This window comes from Brachionichthys hirsutus, chromosome 5 (genome assembly GCF_040956055.1).
Source record: "Brachionichthys hirsutus isolate HB-005 chromosome 5, CSIRO-AGI_Bhir_v1, whole genome shotgun sequence".
Taxonomy (NCBI): domain Eukaryota; kingdom Metazoa; phylum Chordata; class Actinopteri; order Lophiiformes; family Brachionichthyidae; genus Brachionichthys; species Brachionichthys hirsutus.
The window spans coordinates 9,945,731-9,964,422 of record NC_090901.1 but is presented as its reverse complement, the minus strand read 5'-3'; the positions used below and the strand labels follow the sequence as shown (position 1 = coordinate 9,964,422).

At 48.1% G+C, this 18,692-nt stretch overlaps 2 protein-coding genes across 2 annotated transcripts; both read left to right on the top strand.

Moving 5' to 3' along the window:
* Window positions 1-985: 985 nt before the first annotated feature.
* Window positions 986-10,694, top strand: mov10l1 (Mov10 like RNA helicase 1). Its single transcript, XM_068738914.1, has 26 exons — window positions 986-1,082; window positions 1,194-1,381; window positions 1,452-1,605; window positions 1,844-1,956; window positions 2,121-2,308; window positions 2,511-2,645; window positions 2,807-3,073; window positions 3,257-3,454; window positions 3,756-3,870; window positions 4,454-4,631; window positions 4,710-4,780; window positions 4,877-4,968; window positions 5,060-5,115; window positions 5,268-5,362; window positions 5,431-5,491; window positions 5,571-5,752; window positions 7,476-7,622; window positions 7,785-7,906; window positions 7,982-8,081; window positions 8,195-8,341; window positions 8,937-9,110; window positions 9,327-9,476; window positions 9,702-9,809; window positions 10,130-10,270; window positions 10,359-10,437; window positions 10,630-10,694. The coding sequence occupies exons 1-26, from the start codon at window positions 986-988 to the stop codon at window positions 10,692-10,694; spliced, it is 3,423 nt and encodes a 1,140-aa protein (XP_068595015.1).
* Window positions 10,695-16,269: 5,575 nt separating this feature from the next.
* szl (sizzled) lies at window positions 16,270-17,431 on the top strand. The gene is made up of 4 exons (XM_068739773.1): window positions 16,270-16,550; window positions 16,661-16,827; window positions 16,935-17,027; window positions 17,121-17,431. The coding sequence occupies exons 1-4, from the start codon at window positions 16,270-16,272 to the stop codon at window positions 17,429-17,431; spliced, it is 852 nt and encodes a 283-aa protein (XP_068595874.1).
* Window positions 17,432-18,692: the final 1,261 nt, after the last annotated feature.

Below are 18,692 nucleotides of genomic sequence, written 5' to 3'. Positions count from 1 at the left end.
ACAGAAAACACAAGCCACAGAGAAAAAATGGTTTTAAAATAGCCATTTTTCGTGTCTTACAAAAAAAGCATTTGAGACAAATTGACCACAAATTGTTATTGTACAAATTAAAGCGGTACGGCATTCGGGGACTGACCAATGATTGGCCAGGCCGTGAGGCGGTTGTGGATAATCTAGTGACCAGGAGGTCAGTGGTTCAAATCCCAGCTCTGACTGTCCACATGTTGAAGTGTCCTTGGACAAGATGCTGAACTGAAAATTGTTATATACTGTATATTTGAAAAAAAACATTATCCCCTGGTATATGTCAGCACAATCACATTTTATACCTAGAAAAGCACTCTGAGAGCGCAGACCTCCGCCAAGCAGCTCGCTCCCCTCATAATTAGATTCACACCGTCCACATGGTGATCTGGATCATCATCAAAAGGTTCTAAATTGTTCCTGGTCTCTTTGATCCCTCTTCCAACATTCGATGGCACTTGTTGACTGTTCGGAATGGATCCTCGGATGTACTGGATGCCGTGAACGCACCACCGGCAGCAGCTCTCGCGCGCGGGCGCTAAAGCGATTGATCTTTTGGCTGACACGACAAACGGGTGAGGAGCGAAAATGCCATTTGTTTGATATTTGACGTGAGCACGGTAAAATTGCTTCGAAAATAATTTGACGCGTCATTTATTAGTTTTCGGTTCCACCTACAGGCTGCCCTTTGCGCTAAAGCAGAATGGCTAAGAGACTTATATCAGCTAACATTAAGCTAGCTTGAACACGTGATGTAGGATTGGGGTTTTTAGTAGAAGCGTCGTGTTTAAAATGATGATTTGTTTATTGGATTAACTCTGGATCGCGTTTTCCAGGAGAAAATAACTTTTCGTTAACTTAATTTAGGCAATACGCGATTAGCAATTAGCACCTGCCGCCGTTCAAACTCTGTTCTGCATTCCTAGTGTGGAGGACGAGCTACTCGGGCTGCGTCGCTAACATGCTAGCTTCCGTGGGGCGTTTGCTGTCAAAGATCATTTCTCCATTGTGGCAGAGAATAGAGGTTGACGAGGAAACCCTTCTCTACAGCACTACGGGTAGATGGAGCATTCAAATAAAGTCTCCCCTACGTCACCACGCACTCAGTTTAATCATGGTTTGTCGATGCTATGTCTATTTAGCCCCCTTTTCTTTCTTTTAACGCCCAGACGCGGAGCTCATTCGCCACCTGAGGAGGAGCGCGGTCACCCAGCTCTGCCTCGACTATGGCCTGATAGACGACGCGATCTATTTCACTCGCGGGGAGGTGCTGGGCGGCGTCCCTCTGAAAGAAGGCGATCTGGTGGACTGCACGGCGGTGCGAGGCGACTCCGAGGGCGGATGGAAAGCGTTGAGGGTGAGCAACGTGAAATATAATGCGACGCACCTAGATCCGTCTAAATGTTAACGATTGAAATGTCGTTCAGGTGGAGAAGTGTGCGGATGATTGGGAGGACGGAGGAAGAACCTCCCTGGAAGCTGAGAAACTGCATCCCATCATCGGCACCGTCACGTCGTTTGACGGCGACAGCGGCTTCATAAACGACGCCACCATCTTCCCACGCTCCAGTCTTCTGTATGGTACTGGTACTCGGTTCTATTTTACACGCTGATGCTTTCCAAAAAGTATTATTCTTTCCTACGCCCAGCGGTGGTCTTTCGATTCTAGAACTGTCGACCATTTCCGACTGATTTCGTAGCCACGTACTTTAATTCTTTGATTAACTTTCTAGGACTAAATGAAAGTCATCCTGTGATAGGTCTTGGTTGAAAGCTTATATTAACTTCCGGGCTTGTGAATGTTCTTTTTGGTTGCTAGGTTACGAACCAATGAAGGGAGATTGGGTGCAAGCGAAATATTTTGTCGATCAAACCCAGTGGAAGACGCAGGCTCAGTTTGTGGCTCCGCTACGTTATTGCCGCCTTGAAAAGGTAACTCGTCAGTTTAGTCCAAAGGGATCCCATTAAAAATGTAAAAAAAAAAGTTTCAAATATAATGTTTTATATACTTAAACCACGGACTAATGTCTTTATCCGATTTGAAGGTTGTGATCCTTCCTTCTCTCCTCCTCCTCTGACTGATCTGTCCTCCCCAGATGTGCGTCACCAGTGTACACAATAAGATCGGCGTAGTGGAGGACACCGTGTTCTTCAACCTGGACACTCTGCTGCTGCCGGACCAATACCAGCCGTTGCCAGGACACCTGGTGAACCTGGTGGTGGTGGAGACCAGCCAGTCCCTCTTCTCTTGGAGGGCCCTGTGTTTGGCACCTTGCTCTGCGAGGTAGTACGCGCAGTACTTTGCCTTGTATTTCCGTAGGACTGTTTTTATTCATCGTCCGCTGATTCTCCTCCGCTTGTTTATTAAAATAAAATAAAAAAACATTATAACTTCATGTATGAAATATCAGGAACAGTGAATCGATGCCGGCCTGTGGCGTTTTGACGTTAAGTTTGATTTTCTGTCGTTCTTGCCGCGGTGCAAGTGGTTCTACTGATTGTCTCCCGGAGGCTGACGGCCATCTGATTTTGGAAAACAAAGAGGGGCTGACCGTAACGGACTATGGCCAGTTTGGAAGTCTGATGATTGGGGAGAAACGGCAGCTGGTGTTCTGGATACAGTGAGTAACCGTAGACAAGTCGGTGTAAGACTAGGTGATGTCATCAGTCACAAGCTGTGATGTCATCCTCATGATGAACCTCTTTTATTCTCCTGGCTGGTCTAAAAATCTCGTAACCCAACAAAGCGTGCTGCGTAATCTTCGCATTTGTCTCGTAATAGAAATGAAGGTTCCGTTTCCCGGCGACTGAAGTGCTGCGACTTTGCTGATTGGGACTCAGAGAAACAGTTCACGCTCCTTCGTGCACACGAGTCGACGCCGACGGCACAGCGACGGCAGCCTTCGCGAGAAAACGGCCCCGGGTCTTCGGGAAAACGACTCGCCGATGAAAAGGAGCCGATCCGTAGCGCCGGTGTAAGACGAGAGGAAAGGGAAGTGGATATATCGCCGGGAGAGAGGATCTCTATTGTAGTCGCCTGTATAGCAAAGTAAGTCGTTTCTATAATGGCACTAATGAGAACGACACCAGCAGCCGCATGAGTAACGGGTCAAAAGATAAACGGAAGCGCGGCGAGCTCAAACGGCGCCTTGGCCCACGCTCTTGCTGCTTTGGGTGAGCTCTGTGCGTTTAGGTGTCGCGTTTCATCTGTTCTGCTACGAAACCTGCTCAGGAGCCTGGGGAGCTGCGCTGAGCTGCTGTTGCTGCACTTCCCTTCGTTCACCATCGGGAGGCGCCTGGAGGTTACGGTGTGCAGTGAAGAGGAAAACCTGCTGCAGCCCTCTTCCTCCTACTGCCCCTATGATCTGCACCCGGTCGCAGCAGTTCCGGATCACGTGATCGCTTTGGCCGCTCCAAAGATGTTGCCGAGGTATTAGCTGGGAGGGCATCACGCTCGCCGTTTATTCCATCCAGAGCTCTTTTTTTTTACCTTTTGCTAGCAGGTAGCTTTTGTTTATCTTTGCGCTGGTGTCAATACGATCAAGAAGTCCTTTCCTTTAGTCTGCGGAGTAAGATAATTGAATGAGGCGCAACGAAAGCCGTTCTGCCTGCCGTTTGCACCAAAGTGATAGACCTGTTATTCACATATCTACAAAACAAACCGGGTGATTTCATGCAAAGCTGAATGATTTGAATGTTCCATCGGTTGAGATGAATTCTCCCGCCTGCAGGCTCGCTAGGCGGGCGTTGCCTTCCTTCCTGCCTCACTACCCGGTGCCCCAGGCTCTCAGAGACTGCGTGGAGGCGCACTGTGACGTGTTGGTGTTTCAGCCCCTCCTTGGAGAGGTGAGCATGCGGGGGTTAATATAATACAAGTTCCTGTTTAAAGACGTGTTAAGACGGCTCTGTTGGTTCATTCATTCATCTTCTGAACCACTGTGTCAAGCTGGAGCCTATCCCAGCAGTCAACGGATGAGAGGCGGGGCTACACACCCCGGACAAGGCGCCGGTTCATTTCAGGGCCGCACACAGACAGTCATTCGCACGCGATTTGCTGTAACCAATTCATCTAATTTGCATGTTTTTGGTGGGAGGAACCCGGAGAGAACCCACGCAGACACCAGCAGAACATACAAACTCCTCGCATGGGCAACAGCGCTTACCACTGCGCCACCGTGCCGCCCCGCTTTGTTCGTTGTGTACCAGAAGTTTTTTTTTTTAGCCGTGCCAAAGAGGACACAAACTGTAGGGTTTCCAAGGGCATCCCAAAAATGGAGCGACCTTCTGGGCTTCATAATTTCAGAAGCGAAGACGGATATGATGCAACAAACCATTCTTCATTCAGAGACACAAAATTGTTTTTTTTACCCAATCGTCTGTGTTTGAAAAGAATAAAAGCTCACTCGGCGTTGCTCTTGCGTTTGCTCAGGTGCTGTCGCCGTTCAACATGCACTCGCGCTTCTCCACCCTTCTCTGGCTGGAGGAGCTGCACGCAGAGAGAGAGCTGAGAGAAGTCGCTATCGATGGGGCGTTCCTCAGGAAGGGGGCGGGATATCTGCTCTTGGAGGTTCCTGGTTTGACTGAAGGCCGGCCCTCTGTCAATATAGGTGAGGAGGCATGTTCTTCATCTTCATCCTTGAGGTGTGTGTGTGTGTCGTCAGCACACTGATAAATTTGCTCTGCAGGTGACCGAATAGTCTTGAAGAAGCAGCAGCACGCCGGGGTGGTAATGGAGTGCGTCGCTTACGTGATGGAGGTGCAGAGAGATGCGACGCATACAAAGAATCTGTGGAATCAAACCTGACGTGTTACACTTTAGGTTTTTAATCCGACGCTCTGATTTGACTCGCAGATCAGTGACAATGATTTGAGTTTAAAAGTGAATTCAGATTTTCATCGCAGCTACCTCGGCGAGCCGCTCGACGTTTGCTTCACCCTCAACAGGTTAGGAGCGAAATCGAAGCGGGTATTTCAGACGTCGCCCGGAAGTCGTGCGTTTTTGTAATAAGAGTGCTTTGGCTGTTCGCGTGTCCAGATTGACCAGCAGGCGATGTCACAAGGCGCTGAAGCTGACCGAAGCATTCGGGGACAGTAAGTCGGCTCTTGAATACTTTCGTTTCAACCACTGACGGAATGCCTTTCATAAGGTGTTGGTTTGCATCTCGGTAAGATGCACATGTTTATTTCCAGCAGGGAGCTGCACACACACACTCGGTGACGGCTGATGTTTTGTCTTCCCACAGTTCTCTTCCCCACTAAAGTGACTCGTCAAAGCCCTCAGTGGACGGGGAAGTGGGTTGAGGAGGCGGAACGAAACACAGGGATGGACCAGAATGAGGTGAACTATAAGATATTTACGTTAATCAGTAAGTCTGCTTATTTAATGTAATCGTATCCGACCACTAGGAAAATGGAAAGATGCTGAGCTCTGCCGTCGACGTGGAGTCAAAGGCCACCCAGACGAAAGGTACGTACGTTATAGATCATCATGTGGAAGCTTGAACTCTACGTCTCAGATAACCGTCAGAATGCGTGATCACCACTAGATGGCGGTCTGCCCCCCAACCCCGGCCCCAGAGTCGGGCACTTCTTCAACCCGGACCTGAACCCCAGTCAGAGAGAGGCAGTGAAGAGGATCCTGGCCGGAGAGAGTCGGCCCACTCCGTATGTGCTGTTTGGACCTCCAGGCACGGGAAAGACCATCACCCTGATAGAGGCCGTGCTGCAGGTACACGCCCACAAACACGCGTGTTAAAAGGTACACGCCCACAAACACCATCACCCTGATAGAGGCCGTGCTGCAGGTACACGCCCACAAACACGCGTGTTAAAAGGTACACGCCCACAAACACCATCACCCTGATGGAGGCCGTGCTGCAGGTACACGCCCACAAACACGCGTGTTAAAAGGTACACGCCCACAAACACCATCACCCTGATAGAGGCCGTGCTGCAGGTACACGCCCACAAACACCCGTGTTAAAAGGTACACGCCCACAAACACCATCACCCTGATAGAGGCCGTGCTGCAGGTACACGCCCACAAACACGCGTGTTAAAAGGTACACGCCCACAAACACCATCACCCCGATGGAGGCCGTGCTGCAGGTACACGCCCACAAACACGCGTGTTAAAAGGTACACGCCCACAAACACCATCACCCTGATAGAGGCCGTGCTGCAGGTACACGCCCACAAACACGCGTGTTAAAAGGTACACGCCCACAAACACCATCACCCTGATGGAGGCCGTGCTTCAGGTACACGCCCACAAACACGCGTGTTAAAAAGTACACGCCCACAAACACCATCACCCTGATAGAGGCCGTGCTGCAGGTACACGCCCACAAACACCATCACCCTGATAGAGGCCGTGCTGCAGGTACACGCCCACAAACACCATCACCCTGATGGAGGCCGTGCTGCAGGTACACGCCCACAAACACGCGTGTTAAAAGGTACACGCCCACAAACACCATCACCCTGATGGAGGCCGTGCTTCAGGTACACGCCCACAAACACGCGTGTTAAAAAGTACACGCCCACAAACACCATCACCCTGATAGAGGCCGTGCTGCAGGTACACGCCCGCAAACACCATCACCCTGATGGAGGCCGTGCTTCAGGTACACGCCCACAAACACCATCACCCTGATAGAGGCCGTGCTGCAGGTACACGCCCACAAAGACCATCACCCTGATAGAGGCCGTGCTGCAGGTACACGCCCACAAACACCATCACCCTGATGGAGGCCGTGCTGCAGGTACACGCCCGCAAACACCATCACCCTGATAGAGGCCGTGCTGCAGGTACACGCCCACAAAGACCATCACCCTGATGGAGGCCGTGCTGCAGGTACACGCCCACAAACACGCGTGTTAAAAGGTACACGCCCACAAACACCATCACCCTGATAGAGGCCGTGCTGCAGGTACACGCCCACAAACACGCGTGTTAAAAGGTACACGCCCACAAACACCATCACCCTGATAGAGGCCGTGCTGCAGGTACACGCCCACAAACACCATCACCCTGATAGAGGCCGTGCTGCAGGTACACGCCCACAAACACCATCACCCTGATGGAGGCCGTGCTGCAGGTACACGCCCACAAACACCATCACCCTGATGGAGGCCGTGCTGCAGGTACACGCCCACAAACACCATCACCCTGATGGAGGCCGTGCTGCAGGCTCCGTAGAATGTTATCCATGAAGGCCTGAGCATCGGTTCAGAGCTGCTGAGACCTGGAGAGCTCTGCGATGGAGACCCGGGTCCAGAGCTTGGATTTCTGGAGGAGCAACGGGCCACTTCCCCCTCGTCTCTGTTTCACTCCCGTGTCGTCGGAGAGCCACACATGAAGTCCGGATCAGACGGCCCTTTATTGTCGTTTTAAGCGCTGCACTCGGCAGAAGTTGTGCTGCTGAATTAGAAATTCTTTCCATCTCCAGGTTTACCACTTTATACCCAGCAGCCGGTTGCTCTTGTGCACGCCATCCAACAGTGCGGCTGACCTCATCTGCATCCGCCTTCATCACAGCGGCTTCCTAGATGCTGCAAGCATGGCCAGGGTCAACGCCACCTGTCGACAGGAGCAGGTACCGCACGCCGATCAGCGGGGCAGTGAACTGGAGATTCTCTGGGGACGCAGCAGCAGGAGCGTGTGCGCGGCGTGGACGTTCCGATGCCGCGCTTCCTGTGTTCTAGAGCCTCGTTTAACCGTCTTTAATATTCACGCCACGCTGACGCCCGTTTCTCAGTTCATTCCTGAAGTGTTGCGCCAGTACTCGAAGTCGGGAGAGGACGTCCATCAGGCGTCTTTTCACAGGATCGTGGTCAGCACCTGCTCCAGCGCCGGCATGTTCCACAACATCGGACTGCCGTAAGGCCGGGCCCGTAGTTCAGTTGTGTTTCTCCTTCCCTTTAGTGCGGTTTTGTTTTTGTTTTTGTTTTCCAGATTGGGGCATTTTACGCATGTTTTTCTGGATGAAGCCGGCCAGGCTACAGAACCAGAGTCCCTGATCCCCATAAGTTTTATATCGGAGCGGGATGGGCAGGTCGGTACAGAATCTCTCTCACACACACACACACACACACACACGGGGTTAGGATTGGGTGACTGATTGCTTAATCAGGGTCTTATTAATGGCGTCTTCCTTTTCCTGTGTAGATAATGCTGGCTGGAGACCCCTGCCAGTTGGGTCCTTTAATTAAGTCCAAGGTGGCTGTTGCCTTTGGCTTTGGGGTGTCTTTCTTGGAAAGACTGATGGCCAGCCCGCTGTACTCCAGACACGACTGGGGATACAACCCCAACGTGGTGGGTGCATCGTGTGGTGATGTTTGTTGGCTGGTTTGAACACGGGCCTCGCATCTGATCCGGAGACCCGTCTAAATACAAAAACATCCGGATCTGTTCCGTTTAGAGGCTTTTTCAAGAAATCTTGTAAAATATGGATTCAATTCATTCACCAAAAACCACAGTCATTAAGGGGTCCGATATGAACTATCATGAAAAATGTGTTCTGGATCTGATCTTATATTAGTTGAAAATTGAAAACTCCATTTATGATTTAAAAAATCTGTTAAAAATACACATCAACTCTGATTCACTTTTACTTTTCATGGTTGGTGTATAAAGATAAGAACAATTTAGAACATTTTGGTGAAGATCCAGATCACCATGTGGACGGTGTAGATCCAGTTAGGAGGGGAATGAGCTGCTTGGCGGAGGTCTGTGCTCTCTGAGTGCTGTGTGGAAACGAGTATCTCTCTGACGCTCATGAGGTTTATCCAGTTGTTTCTAATGCTACATGCAGTATTAATTTCAATTTGATCTAATAGTTTTCTGTTCATACTAGATGTTTTTGGACTGCTGCATAGACATAAATGCTAAAGCTGGTCTGCTCCTGCAGGTGACTAAGCTGGTGTACAACTACCGCTCTCATGAGGCCTTGCTCAAGGTGCCTTCCAAGCTCTTCTACCGGGATGAGCTGTGTTTCAAAGCCCCCAGAGACATAATAGAATCTCTTTGCCAGTGGAAAACGCTGCCCACAAAAGGCTTCCCACTGCTCTTCCATGGAGTCAGGGTGAGGTGATTTTATCTTATGCACAATTGTAAAGAGTATGAAGTCTGGCAAATCTGTTGCATTCTATGATCTAAATGTCACACTAAATATACTAGTGTATTCCAGTTATTAGTTAATAGGATGCATCTCTAAAAACTCTTATGTCACCTCAAGTTACAGGAATGTTCATCCCTCACATTAAGCGGCAGGTTTTTGCTCCCCCCCCCCCCCCCCCAGGGCAAAGAGATGAGGGAAGGTAGCAACCCGTCGTGGTTCAACCCGGTGGAAGCCGTGCAGGCCATGCTGTACTGCTGCCAGCTGGCCAAAAGGTTCTACAACCCCGTGGCCCCCTCGGACATCGGGATCATCGCTCCCTACAGGAAACAAGTAAGATCAAAGAGCACATTTCATGTTCAGTGGTTTTTAGATGTTTGTGGCTTCGCTGATTGTCCTACAGTAATACACCGTGACATACAATATGATTAGTTCTTGGACCGACTGTCGCTCGTATGCCAAATAAATTGTTCCCGTATGATATAACGAGAGAGAAAAATTCAGATAGAGCTCGTGTGTCGACGCCTTTACTGTACGGTGATGTCGTCCCCACTGCAGTGTGAGAAGATCCGTATTCTGCTGGCTAAGGTGGGCCTGTCGGACATCAAAGTGGGTTCTGTGGAGGAATTTCAAGGACAAGAGTTCCTGGTCATCATCATGTCTACGGTACGGACCCCCCCCCCCCCCAGCTTTTAGCGGGACATGAAGGCGTGACCAGTGTGTTTGTAGACCAGCTCAGCCGCTACTGACCTGATCCAAGCTGTCTTAGCACCACCTGTTGGCCGTCTGATGCGATGCATCATCTTGTGTGCTTGGATTCCTGCTATCCTGATAAGTTTAGGATCCCAGCGATGCCGTTTGATAACTTTCATCATGGCTGCTGAGAGTGCTCAATAATGATCTCTTCCAAACTTGCATGTGTAGTCATATATTGCAATATCATGAATGATGCATCAAACGCAATCTGTGGTTCATTCATCTTATAGGTGCGTTCCAATGAATCGGTCGAAAGCGACGATTTGCAGAGTGGACTCGGCTTCCTGTCGAACCCCAAACGCTTCAACGTGGCCATCACTCGTTCCAAAGCGCTGCTCTTGATCGTCGGGAACCCGCACGTTCTCATCGGGGTGAGCCACAGAGCACTTCCTTTGATCCTGAGCGTCATGCCGTGTCGATGCTGACACCAGTGGGTCTAAGTCCTGCGTTTCTTTGCAGGATCCGTGCTTCCGGGCTCTGCTGCAGTACTGCTGCATCAACGGGGGCTACCTGGGCTGCGACCCCCCTCCTTCCCTAAGTAAGTGATCAATTGTCAATAACCAGATTAGCTTTGGCATTGTTGCTAATCAGGATTTTTGCACTAGTTCAAACTGGATGTGCAATAATTGGGATTCTAAATAATAATAATAATAATAATAATCCGACCGTGAACACCAGCGGCAAATGAATTTCTCTGAGGTAAAATGTGATCGTCGTTTTCCTCCCTCAGGGGTGCAGAGTGGCAAAGGAGGAGGAGGAGATGTGGATGGCTTACCTCTTCCCACGTTGAGCTGATTGTCTTTTCACGACAAGCGATCGGCACCAATTTTCTTTTGCACGACTGTGATGTTTACTCTTTTAATCAGCATCTTGTCGAACGTGAAAGATTTCTGTTTCTGTGAAAGTCGGACGTTCTTCCAGACTGCGTTCGAAGTAAAGATTTTCCTCGTGCACTGAACTCGTATTTCTGTGTGCTTGACTATGCGTAAGAGTCTTCAGTTGAACCATGACATAATACAAGTCAATCCCTGTTTTCCATCAAAGACGCCCAATAAATGCAGTAAAATGATCTGTGTGGAGCTCTCCTACTGGGGGGGGGGGGGGTTCAATTAACTTAATGAGTCTCGTATACAAAGGGGGGGGGGGCAAGCTGAGACGCACTGTCCCCTTCCTTTCTTCTTGAGCACGCCTGTGTCTTTGATGTACGCATGTCTCAGGTGTTTTGTGGAGGGAAGTGAACCCAGAACACAACCGACAATCTGGTTCTGAACGATTCTGTCCTGGAATGTCAGACGCAACAATCAGACACGTTGTAGAATGTTTGTTAAAGGGAGAGATGTGGAGGGACGTTGGACATGTTCCCTGTGTTCTCAGTGTTGAGCTCCAACATCCAGTAGTATCCTCTATTAACTCTTTGAGTGCCATTCACGTCTAAAGACCTTTTTTTAAACCCAAACGTTCACTGCCAACCATGACATGGAAATCTGCCTCTCTTCGACGGCCAATAACTCCGGAGTGAAAAATGGTAGAAACACACTTGGTCTTTCTGTTGACAGAAGAGACTTTATTTTTTTATTTGGAACAGTGTGTGGATAGTCATAGAAAATAATATTTTGTGGGGCTTGGAATATCGGGACACTCGGCGTATAGCTGAGCTGAAAATGGCTGGCACTCAATAAGTTAAACGACACATATTATACTCCTTTTTCCACAAGTTAACGCAGTTCCTAAACACTTGTATGAAATATCTGTGGCAGTCTTTGTCAAACGTCTTTGTCTTGTGCACATTCCCCCCCTGTGACATCACAGTGGGGAGAGATTTCTGCCATTCAGTATTCAGTAGGTGAATACAGATGGTTTATTTTGCTGTTTTTAGGTTGTTAGTGACCCAAAACCCCCATAATAGTGTCGAAACATGGGAAAAGTGAGTTTTTCTATAATATGTCTTCTTTAAAATACTGTACTAAATAGAAATGTGGAGGCGTGCTTCATGAGGTAGACGGTAGAACGCTGCTTTATTCTCCTCGCCGCCCCGGGTCCTTTGTTAACATTGATAAGATGGAGCTGAAGATAGACGGCTGCACTGCTGTCTAGTTGTTGGGAGGAACAGGCACAAACACAGCCACGCATTTCTAATCGGAGTCACTGAATAAGGATCAATGCAGTGTTTGGTGAGAATGGAGCCGCTTTCAATGCACAACGATCCATCCAGCTGTCACTGTGACCCGAACATCTGCATGAAATATCCTCAGGATGTGTCCGAACAAGGAACAGCTTTAATAATAAAAGACTTTTAAAGACACCTCACATGCATTTTATACTTCCACTTAATCATCTCTTCAATTTTGCTGATCACTGGTTTGAATTTGTATTTAAGCCCTTTATTTATTGTCTTGAAGGTGGTTCTACAGAGTTATTGAGAACTGTGTGGGACAATTTTTTTATATATATATAGAAAGGAGTATTTAAATCTGTACTTCAAACTTTGTCAAAAGAAAGAAGCATATGTCATTAAATGTGAAGTGTTGATGCGTTTTATTTGCGTGCCAGCAGGAAGTAACGCAACTGTTTTTACAGCTCAGTGATCAAAAATCAACGCAAAGTGTAACGGATAGTCCGACCTTGCCTCAGGGACGAACCTGCGTTCCTCAAACTTGAACGGAACTCCTGTCTCTTCGCAGGAGGCGCGCAGCGCAGCGCACGCAATTTGCATGTGAGACGATCCGAGCTCGTTAACGCGGCGCGGCGCGACGCTGCGTCGACAGAGGCGCGTTTATTTCTCGGTGTCGCCCGAGGATTTGTTTTGGTATGAAACACGTTTTTAGTGTTTGTTGCCATGTCAGATTGAGATTGACGGACATGCGTAGATTCACGTATTTTGCATTTTGTGAGATTTTTCTCCACAACATTCGGATACAATCAGTAAATGTGCCTTACATATTGACGACATTAACATTTTATGCATGCAGTGATCTTTTATCTGTAACCCGGACCCTGGACTTGACCGACTGGGCGGGCCTCTGGGTCAAAACTGAACCGAAGAAAGATGCTGGCCCAATTTTCAGGACCATGGACAGCGGCAGAAATTACAGAACTGACTGTGACTCAAATTTCACAGACGCAACAATCAGACACGTTGTAGAATGTTTGTTAAGGAGGGCACATGCAGAAATTGGTCAGACGTAGTTAGTAGTTAGGTAAAGGCGAGGGTATCGGGCACGTGGAGAACTGACTTTTGAAGGGAAGGTTTTATTCATTAGGGCAGTGGTTTTACCTCTGCTTTTACTGTTCGGTTCTGTCTTTTCCCCTCCTAGGAGGGCACTTTTAGACCACGAACGAGCCATTTATTGTTTTTTTTTTTTTATGGGGATCCAAGTGGAAGTGGCTGAGGAGAGGTGTGATGCAAAGGCAGAAGGAGAAAGGAGGAAAAGGAGTTCCGGACTTTTCCCTGTTTTCCACTTCTCTATACACCACAACGCAAATTAAAACAGCCACAGCTCCATGCGTGCAGAAGCCCAAAAACGGCAACCATGGCACGCTTCTGGTTGGGGCGGGGGCGGGGTCCTCCCTCAGATTTTGAAGATTTGACCCACTGATTGTAAAGTTCCTGTATCTTTTAACCTAATTGTTGTCTAATTTATTGACCTAATGTCAAGGAATGCTGAAATCCCTTCAGAGAGAGAAAATGGACTCCAGTTTTACACCACAAGCGTGAGAGACCACGGTCATGATAGTAAAGAAAAGTTAAGCTTAACAATGATGTGTGTTTTAATCATTGGTGTTTTACATAAGGTGTTTTAAAAATGTTTTGATGAAAGGATGTGATGTTCACAGTAAGGCAATATCTTATGATATATGTATGCCTTTGAAATGTTAGAATTTATATGTGTTTTGAGAAGTGTTATCAACCTTATTTACAGACGTACACAGGTTATATTTGATCCATTTTATTAAATTGCTGGAAAAAAACATTGTGATTGGAAACCGAGATCCTCATCTCATTCAACGCGCCTCTGTCAACGGCGATAGCTGATCCGATGGCATTTTGCCCTTTCATGGATAGAAGCATGTCGTCAATAGCTGATTGAATAGTCTTTGTCATTCGCATGAACTCTGCCAGGCGCTCTGTTGTTAGGCCAGATAGCTCCTCAGGCTCTTCTTCATTTTCTGAATCTTTCTCTTCTTGTTTTAGTAATTCCTTACTCATCTCCGACATATCGTCCTCGGAGCTCAGCCAGTCACACGGGCGTGGTTACGGCTGCACTTTGAATGTCTTTAGGGAAAAAGCCCTTGATTAGTAATCATTGACCACTTCAGGACACAGATTCTTCCAGCAAGCGTTGATCGTTTCAGATCTTATTTACTCCAGTGCTGTTCAGACCTCGCGAGATTTCTCTTTGGATTGCGAGCAATCTTGCGAAGTTGTTCGAGAAGGAATGATGAAAAAGTTTCTTGTATACTTGAGTTCGCAAATGTGGAATAGCTCGGGGGGGGGGGGGGGGGGGTGTTTACCATACTTGACTTTTATGAAGCCTTAATGCAACCAGGTGAAATCGTCATTTAGATTAAAAGTCCTAACCGAGGGTGATCTCACAGTCAATATTCCAGTTCATATGGCACAAATGTACAAGTGCATTACAGACCATTTGAGTTTTAAAACCTTTCTTGGTAGGATGGACCTAGTTTGACAGACAGGTGTCCAACATTCCAGCTTATCACCTCATTAAGCAAGACAAGCAGGCAACACATTACCGAGACAGACCCGGTGTCTGCAGGCCAGCCATTAGGCCCAACAACAGACCCCTGCTGGGATCCTGGCAGGGGGCACTTGTTGAATGTGTCGACCTTTTTGTTCTCTCAAATTGCTCTGTGACTAATTGCCCAGTTAGTCCCTTCTTTCGGGCTGTCCTCGTCTGCCCGACCTGGAACCAGCCTCCGCTCACGAGACCGGGATGTAAAAGTTGGCCGAGCTGGGGCCGGCGGCTCCAAGCGGTCGTGGCCGACAGCAAGAACACAGCCACTGCTGCAAGATAGTGCTGGAATACAGGCAAAGAAATGGGAGTAGATCCAATCATAATTGGCTGGCTGTACTCCAGCTTGCCTGAAGCCACAATCACTGTGATGCAGGGCGGGATAGAGACCTGTGATTCATGAGGGAAAGTCCTCCGAAGGCTCCAGATACACATCTGCATCTGCAGACAGACGACATCCAAACAAATTGGCATGATGTTGCTCTATTGTTAAATTAAGTAGCTGAAAACCATCAGACGGAGAGACAAACCATCATCATCATGTCTGCGCCCCTGGGCTGCATCTCAGGACGAGATCTCTGGTGTCTTCAATGGCTGTAACTCAGGTCCTTAGTCAGTCTTGTTTAGAAGACGTGCATGTGCACAACTCATCCAGTTTGCTGCACATATCTTTCTTTCTTTTCTTTTTTTAGTGCCATACCCGATAACCAATGATGCAGAAATTGCTGCCAAGCAAAAGACACCAGTGGCGTTTTTTCATGTTGATCTGAGCTCGGCTGATTAGCAGATCAAAGCCAGGCGAGCCAGAAGAGACGTTGCTGTGCTAATGAGAACAGGAGGCGCTGCGGATGAAGTCTCAAATAAAGAAGCAGGGACACATGAAAGCATCTAGCAATATGAAGGAGTCTGCCGGCCTGTCTGTCTTCAAAACCCTCAGAGCTCTTTCTGATGGAACGAAAGCATCTCTGCAGAATGGAGTTGTTGTTGTTGTTGTTGTTGTTTTAAATGAAAAAGAAAAAGGGTTGCATTTCATTTCTCAGTGTTCTCAAAGCAAATATAAAATAGGGAGTGGGCAAAAAAACAAAACAAAAAAATCATTCACCTTTGAGACAGCTGGATCAGTATTGCAAAGACTATAAAGGCTGTGTGAAAGATAGCTGTACTTATCAGCCATATATAAAATGTAAGCATTGAGAAGGTGATTTACAAGAAAGAGGTTTTCAAATTCCTTTCAGCCACCTGGACCCGTAAAAAGCCAATGAAGCAGACACATAACTGGGTTAAGTCATTGAAAACTGGGGTAGAGCTCGCTCATTGTCTCCCCCCTTGCCACTCCTCCTCATACCCCCCCCATCCCCCCCCCCCCCCCCCCCCCCCCATCCATCTGCTTATTGCCCCCACTGTCTGCCGCCAGGACAAAACAAGTCGTCGTCTCCAAACACATCGTCTCTGCGTCTTTGATAGGTTGTTGATAACAGACTCTGGGACCGGCTTACCTTGCTGCATATAAGCCCAACAGCGAAAGCTCCCAAGTCATTCAATTCCTGCAGTCTTCTGACAAGAAACAGCCCCCTGAGAAAGCGCCTTCTGGAGGACCTGCACTTTGGAACATCTTCAGCATGGCTTTGAACCTCATCGTGACTCTCCTAGCCATGGCGTGCCCTGTAATGGCCTTTGACATGGGTCAGTCCACTCGTTGCGTCGCGATCCCTCACCAGATGGAAGTCTGCAAAGATGTCGGCTACAGCGAGATGCGTTTGCCCAACTTTTTGGGCCACAGCAGTCTGGAAGGGGAGGTGGTGCCTCGGTCGGAGGACTGGAGGCCCCTGCTGCAGTTTGGCTGCCACCCTCAAGCTCAAGCCTTCCTCTGCTCCCTCATTGCTCCCGTCTGTCTTGACACGTAAGGAGATCTTGGATTTCTTGGTGCCTTTGTTTGAATATCCAGCCAGCTCATTTAACGTGATTGCAGGAATTCTGTTCATCGTGTAACCTCGCCTCTCTTCCTTCCAGGTTTATCCAGCCGTGCCGTAGTCTGTGTGAGGCGGTGAGGGATAGCTGTGCCCCGGTGCTCGCCTGCCAGGGCTACATGTGGCCTGAGGCGTTTGATTGTGGCCGCTTTCCTTCGTCAGGGGACACGTGCCTTTCTCCTCAAGGCAAATTTAGCCACTTTGTTAAAGGTATGCATACTCCACAGACTAATTGATGGAATGGAAGACATGCTCTGGGCTAAATGTTTCACATGACTTACAGTTTAATGACTTACTGGTTGTATTTGTTGTCACAGATTTGCCCAGACCCGCCTGCCAAAACTGTCCCTCTGTGGAGGATAATCCGTCTATGACAACTGTCCTCGATGCCTTTTGCAGCTTTGACTTTGGTACGTTTCAAACTTCTCTAAATATGATGTGCCTTACTTTCACACCGTTGCGCTTCCAAAACCAGGTTGTTGACTTTTGTCTCTTTTTCACAGCCGTCACCGCCAAGATTCATCGCCGTCGTCTACCCATGGGACAGCCAGAATTTGACGTTGCGGGACGTGTTGAGTTTGTCCGCCAGGGGCCTCTGTTGCCTTACGACACCCAGCACCTCCTCCGGAAGTGGCTCCTTATCAATATTCACTGTGCCAATGCTCTGGTGCGCCTTGGACGAGCCCAGCTTTACGTTCTGATCGGTTCCGTGCAGCTCGATGGAACCCTTGCTCTCAGCCGTGTGTTCCCTTGGCACAAGAAAGACTTGAACATCGCCTTGGCCATCCGGAAGTGGAAGCACCACAGGTGTTGAATGGACTGATGCTTTTCATGCAACTGAGGCTCTGATTTTATTGGAAGCGTTAGAATCATGTCTGATTCCAAAGCTAAAAAAGTGGAAGGGGGGGATTTTCAGGGGGTTTGGTTTACATGTCGGTGAAAATTAGAATTGTACGACAACAACAACGCAAACTGAGAACGCACTCAAACCTGTACATAACATGATGGATGTATATTGATTGTAAATACTTTCTGTGATACTCATGTATTTATTACATCTTTAAAAGCATGATATGTGGAAAAGATGACAATAAAATCTGTATAAATATACTCGTATTTGTTACATTTCATAGGAGCTGTGAATAAGTAGTAAAAAAAAAATGGTTATAATCAGCAGTAGTTCACCGAGTATTTTTAAAAAATGCAATAATATAAACGTGAATAATTTAATATGGATAGCTCATTTGGTCATTCTATAATGGAGAGTGGCTCTGGAGGAGAGGTAAAACTGTAAATGTTCAGTGGAACTGGTGGCACTATGATGTGTCCTCCTTTCACTACCAGTCAAACTGGATCCAGCCAGCAGTGATGGCTATGCTGCTAAATATACTGCTAAACATGCCGGGGCTTTCATTTCTTAATCCTGTGTGGACGAGGATGTTTCTTTTGTAGTCGCATCTTTTACGACAGAACTGCTCACACCCAAACTCGAGTTTTTATCCATTGCTAATGTCCATCGTGTATTATGTAGCATCGTGTCCACCTGGGCTGACTTAGTCGTTCCTCGGCGGAGCAGATAACTCAGCGAAGCATTCTGTAAGGCGCGCAGAAAATCATTTCATGTCCTTTGCAAACCAAATTTGCTGAATTGCGTGGGTCTTCTCCGATTTTCTCCAAAAACATGCAATTCAGGTCACTGGCAGCCCAAAATGAAAAGCGGAAAAGAAGATGGATGAGTGAATGAATCAACGTCATCGTCTTCGCCATAGTAGCTTCAGTTGCTCCTGCAAGAGGAGCGCTGCTGGGAACTCATCCGTTGGTGCGCCGCTGCAAGGAGGAAACCACAAGAAAGGGTTGAGACGACACATTAAATGGAGGCTTATGAGTAACTTCATACTTTTTCCTCATCAGTTTTGTTTTTCCATCATAACACTGGTGTACCTGCAGCATTTCCGTGGCGGTTGGCGCCGCCTGGATGTCGTGACCTTTCCCTGGCAGGTCTCTTTGACCGGGTTATTCAGCAGTCCACAGGAATGCAAGGCGTCTCCAGCGATCTGCCCTCTGAATAGGTGAGG